The sequence below is a fragment of the Echinococcus granulosus genome (assembly GCF_000524195.1).
Source record: "Echinococcus granulosus chromosome Unknown EG_S00027, whole genome shotgun sequence".
Taxonomy (NCBI): Eukaryota; Metazoa; Platyhelminthes; class Cestoda; order Cyclophyllidea; family Taeniidae; genus Echinococcus; species Echinococcus granulosus.
The window spans coordinates 220,241-226,394 of record NW_020170407.1 but is presented as its reverse complement, the minus strand read 5'-3'; the positions used below and the strand labels follow the sequence as shown (position 1 = coordinate 226,394).

At 37.0% G+C, this 6,154-nt stretch overlaps 1 protein-coding gene across 1 annotated transcript in view; it reads left to right on the top strand. All coding sequences in view use genetic code 11, as the record gives it.

The window, feature by feature from the left end:
* EGR_04358 (hypothetical protein) overlaps positions 1–321 on the top strand; it is a gene marked incomplete at both ends in the record, with an annotated part of 6,447 nt that extends 6,126 nt beyond the window's left edge. Inside the window, one exon of the mRNA XM_024493607.1 lies at positions 214–321. Coding sequence (XP_024351928.1) covers positions 214–321 — 108 coding nt within the window. The remainder of the gene's footprint in view (positions 1–213) is intronic.
* Between the last annotated feature and the right edge of the window lie 5,833 nt (positions 322–6,154).

The window sequence follows — 6,154 nt, the reverse complement described above, 5'->3', positions numbered from 1 at the left end:
ATCCATCCCGGATCCATCCATCCATCCATCCATCCCATCCATTCACTCATTGATTCCTCAGTTCCTTCACCCATTTTCTTACCCGCTCACCAACCGTGCGCTAATAAATCATTTATTCATTCCTCTGCTCACCTCTTGACCCACCCATTCATTCATTAATACATGGAGGTATACATTGATTCCTTTATTCCTCCACTTATTTATTCACCTCAGCCTTTCCTTATTCATCCAATCATTCATTTCTCCACTGACTCATTCATTTATTCTATTTCATTTCATTTACTCATTATATTCCACTCCATTCATTCACTTCTTTATTAATTCAATCTACCCAAAAAAATAACTTATTACCTGAATGCAGTAGAAAAATCAAGAATCGTCCCATGAATTTGCATAGCACTTTTCATGATTTGCAATGTGAACACAAATTGTCATGGCTATTCTAATAATGGTTAAACTTTTTCCATTTTATGATAAAAATGCCACAAGAAAAAGGAGAAACAAAAAATTATCCAATAAAAATAAATGTACCAATAAAATGACCAATCATATTCAAACCAAGTAGACTGATTATTAAAAAAGTAGCCAATTAATAATAGGCAGCCATAGAGAGCTCGGTTTTATTAAAGAAGAAGACAGTGAAGGAACAGTGTTGACATATTTGATTACGGGGCCTGAAAGGTATAAAAGTGTCACAAAATTTTCGTTTTCACTTTATAGTTCCCTTGTAGAAAAGTAAAAGCAGAGTAGAAGAATAAGTGATTAGCCTCTGTGTGATATTTGTCTGGCAAACCGTCAGCTTCTTGCATTGGCGGTGTCACACCCGGGTAAAGGTGGTTGTGAAATTTACATGAACAAATAGGCGGGCAGGCAGGTGCCAAAGATGCAAGTCTACTTTCGTTGACAGGTGCGTTCGGTGTGACGGGCGTGAAATTCTCCAGACACATCCGGTCGGATACAGTCACAAATTTAATGAGGGTAGGGAGGACAAGTAAATTACTTAGCGAAGACAAAGGAATGCCAAATTTGTGACATTCTTGAATTTACTAACAATGGGTGTGTCAATAGGGTTTCTAAGCAGCTTAAGTATATTCAAAAAATTGTAAACAAGCAGGCTTAAAATCTTGCGATTTCTTTTACGCGTACTGTTGAAAGAGAATGCCTAGATAAAAGTAATAAAAGGAGCTTGTGAAGAATAAAATTATTTTCTAACTCTTAAAAATATGTGACATGAAAATTTTCAATAAAATTATGAGTCTTCACAAAAGCACAAGCTACTTAAACTAAGGAGCGCCTAATTAAGTAGCATGAAGACTAAGCTGTTAATTACTCTCCTAAATGGTAGGACGTCCAAAAGCAAAATAATTTTTGCATGCCAACGAAATTAAAATAAAATTTACAGAGGGGAAATAAAGAAATATTTTGCTTGGAACCTCTGGTAACGCGTCAATTCATACAAAAGCGTACTACATAGTGACTTCATCATTTCAAATATACTTAAAGCACTCCAGAGAGCCATTAGAGGCAGGAACCAGAAGTACTATCTCTTGAGACAGAAGACATCTATAATTAAAAGGGAGTTTGCTTATTTTAGGTTGAAATGGGTTTTGTTGCGCCATGACTCGATATGGTGAATGCACACACATCACACAGCAGACAAAAAGAATGATATGATCAATTTATCCTGATTTCACCCATTTTTAACAAATCGAATATATTTGTATTAAATTCCTGTAGAATGAGAGTGTGGCAGGAAGGAACCTCGCTGACCGATTAGCAGTGGCAGGCACAGTGACTGGGACAATTTGAAGGGACCAACCAATCACTTCCCTTGGTGTAGTAGCTAAGACCTGTGGGCTGGGACAAAAGAAGAACATTTAAGAGTTGCCCCAATTTATTATAGCCTAAAATAAAAGTCAGAAAATGGTTTAATTTATCAAAGAAGAAGAAGAAGCCATTTCCCCATTTATAAATATCTATTAAAACGATGTGACATTTCACCATTTGGTTTGACAACAATAATTAATGATAAGTTTCTGGAACTGAAAGACAGTAATTACTCCCCTAATCTGCGTAATTAAGCCGTAATTATCCTAAAAAGTGGTTGATTTGTATCGCTGTCATTAATGGGGAGAGGAGTTTAATCGCCTGGCCTGACTGTAGCAAACTTCCTCTCCCTCCTGGCCCCTCCTCCACCGCCTCCTCCTCTTTCCTCTCCCCCCCTGTCACATGGGGCAATCATTTCCTTCTGATTATTACAAAAACAAGTCACTCATTTTGGAATTTGTGCGTTTAAAGGTATATTTTAAAGTTATTAGGGGTTGAGTGATAATGTCCTGGCTCATGGGATCGACTGGTTGTTTGTTAATTTTAAACTGCGGCATTACTAATATTTAAGAATTTTATGTAGAAAAGAATAATCTGTGAAGTTACATTTATTACTTTTACCCAACAAACCACTTGAAGTGTTGTGTCATTGTGACATCAGTATAGGTAGTGTTGTACCACTTGAAGTACATACAATAGAAAAATACTCATGCACAAAGTGGCTCCATAATTTCGAATTGGAGGTTTTTATTACCATTAAAAAAAGTAATCGTGATGTATCACATTGGGCGAACGATTTTCTCTTCCATCGACGTTTGTGTGAAGGAAAAGGAGACTATAGGTTTGTTTTCTTTGTGAATTAGAGAATCACTGAAATGAAATGACTTTATTATATGAAAAGGGTGAATAGTAGGTATATTGAGATGGAGCAGAGTGTGAATTTAAACAAGTTGAAATCCTGAGAGGGAAAGTGAAAGGCAGGCCTAGGGATGGATGGAGGCAGGCGAGCAGGGAGGCGGGCAGGCTGGGAAGAAGGGAGGGAGGGAGGTAGGGCAAATTAAAAATGAAATTATGATTCAGGCAGCAAGAAGGTTACATGAAGTGAGGTAATTATCCGCCAGATGGAATGGGTGGGTGGCTTCGTCCGATGTGAGGCCATCTGCTCACTTCTCACGCTTCGGGTATGCGGCCCTACATAATTATAACTTTAATTAGCCATCTTTTACAGGTTATTTGTACACCTACATTCACACTCCTCCTGTGTCGTCAATATCACATCCTCATTAAATTCTCTACTGTTTAATTAAAGAATATTAATATCTGTTATAAAATTGGGCAAATGAAATTCAACAGGGTTTACTTGGGGCTGTGCGGTGTACTCAAGGCCAAAACTTACTGATTTCCCCCTATATATGAGTCATCGCTGAAGACTAGTGATTACTTTGACAACAACCCTTTAATTACCGGCATTTCCCTGTAGATTTGAAACTTTTTTCGGTAAAAAAAGGAAGGAAAGCCTATTTTTGCGATTATTTTACCCTGTTAATTATTTCCCCTGTTAATGACCTCCTAAATATGTGCTTATAAAAGCGGAAGTCTTATAGCGTTCCCATTTCGTGTCTTACTCACATCTGTACAAATGTCAATTGAATTGTCATTTATCGGTGTCATAAACATGAGTTGTAAACTCTACCGTAAATATTCAAGAGTTATGCGCTTTATAAATTAGGGGGTATGAGTCATCGGGGAATGCAGATGATAGCTTGCTTCTCCCCCCCCCCCCCCCCAACGCCCCAAATCAGCGTTTTATACAATTTATAAGTACATTTAGACATTGGAGCAGTTTTACAAATATTAATTTCGGTGTTTACTTTACTCACAAAAACATCTAGATTTTTACAAGGCTTTATGATTAATTCACCTTTAGTGTGGACGTTTAGAGCTCTGAAAGCAGGGCAATTATTAACCGGGTTAAGGGCTTTTCACATGACAAAAGGCGCAAATAAATGAAGTTGATTTTGTCATAAACTTTGTTGTCAGTTGACCGTTAGTTGAAGTATTGCCTACTATTCTCGCAACATCTCATCTCTAGAGGCTAGAGCATGAACACTTGAGAATCGTGCAAAAAGTAGGGGATAGGAATTGTAACTTTTATTTATTTTTTATAAGTGTGAGTTATCCCACGAGGGCAGAAGATGGGTGTTCTCAAAGGGGAGGATTTATTCTGTACAATTATACGTAGTATACTACATGCTTATCCGATAAGTAGGTCACCAATAGACTAGTTGTGTAGGTAACCCGTAATTAATTACTATCGAAGAAGGAACGCTTCAATTTATTACTTCTGTTTCTCGGAGTAGTAACAGTTTATCTAGTAAAGGGATATATCTGCCTTCGTTATGTATATACATACATACATACACATGTATGCGCATACTTATGTTCGTCCATGCACACGCTCACATCCATTTGCAAGTTACTCTGCCCTAGGGGAATTAATGTAATGCAATCGTGTTTATACACACCCCGAAAATAACCACCTTACTTTCCTTTGTTAATAGGGCAAGCAGCAACATGCCACTCCAGACTTTGCCACTACATAAAATACCCGTTCCACATTTTTGTAGCGGACGACATGAGGAGTTATTTTTGAAGAAGGAGAAGGAAAAGTGTATATGTTTATTGGCAGAGTACATAAAACAAGTAAATTAGTTATGGGTCTCAACTTATTGTTATATCAATTGGCCTCATTTTTCTCGCCTCCTATTGGCTAATAAGGGGGACGACCAATCGACCGATCGATTTTTTACATGCGTCAGCAGTGCTTACCTGTAGGTTCTGTAATAACCGAGTGCACGATTCAAAAGCGGATTTGTCTTAAACTTGTGTGCGTAAAATGGCCATTTTTGTACTTCAAATGCTGACAAAACTTGTTTTTATTTTAAAAATAAAATTTTTTTGGGATGAAACTTGCATATGAAAATGCTGCAAGCATTATGAGAGTAAGACCGGAAAATGCTAATAAATGAGGATCAGGCTGAGAGTACTTTGTGCCTCCATCATGTGTAAAAATACACTAGCTTAAGGGCTTAGCAACACCATCCTTGATAAATCACATGGTGTACTAACGACTGCATCAACGCCTCAGGGTTTTAGTCGACGGAGCTAATATACACATATCTGATCATAGCTAATCATTAAGAGTGAATTAAAAGCATAAAATTAAATTATCAAGATGTTCTCATAGATTGTGCATCAATGGCTTAGAGTGCATTCGTCGCAACTTCTCAATCTTAACAGAGAACAGTTCTACTTATAAGATAAAATATGGACAAACTATAGTTCGAAGGGCAAGCAACACAATCCAACACCTAAATCATTTCAATGGGAATCAGGCAACCACTGAGTTTCATTTTTGCCTTTGCTCCTTTTTTAATCTCTTTGAATGCGGATGATTATATCGAGTGCTTCCAGAAGTTCGCAAATGCAGTCAAAACATTCATTCATTCATACGGTTTTTGGAATGAAAACATTTAAAAAAAATTCCAGTTAACTTAGTTCTTCCAAGACAAGCCGAGCTGAGGAGAGTTTAGGCGGAAACTGGAGTTGGGGTTGTAAAAATCAATAATTATCGGGCAATCAATATATTCCCTTAATGCTCTTTGATTATTGATATAAATGGAGGAATTATAAATTTTTCAACGAAACAATGACACATTTTATATGACAAAGTTAATACTTTTTCTCTTAAAAATCGTATGCAATAATGACATGCTGATATTATGGTATTCATTAATGTATTGAAATAAAGGATAGTCAAATGAATAATAAAGGGGTGAATAGGGAATGAATTGATGCATGAAAGATAAATGATAGTCGCATGATAAACGAATGAATGATGTACGGATGAATGAATGAATGGGTGGTTTAATGAGTGAATGGACGAATGAATGAATGAATGATTAAATGGGTGACTCCTCAAACATGCTAATGAAAGTAAATGATTATTTCAACAGTGTTTTTTTCTAAGAGACATGCATAAAAATCCTCAAAGTGGGGGTATACTAAAAGCAACAAACTGGAGAAAATACAGTTTTTACTAAATGAGGCCTTAGTGTTTGCAATGAGCTGCAATGCTATATTTCTATTAAGAAAAGTATTATGAGGTTTAGGTGGAAGGCGTCAAAGAAGGCTTCTCATTGTAAATTTTTATTGGAAATGTGGAGACGGTAGGAGGAGGAGGAGGAGGAGGAGGAGGAGGAGGAGGAGGAGGAGGAGGAGGAGGAGGAGGAGGAGGAGGAGGAAGAAGTAAAGACAGCATACATAC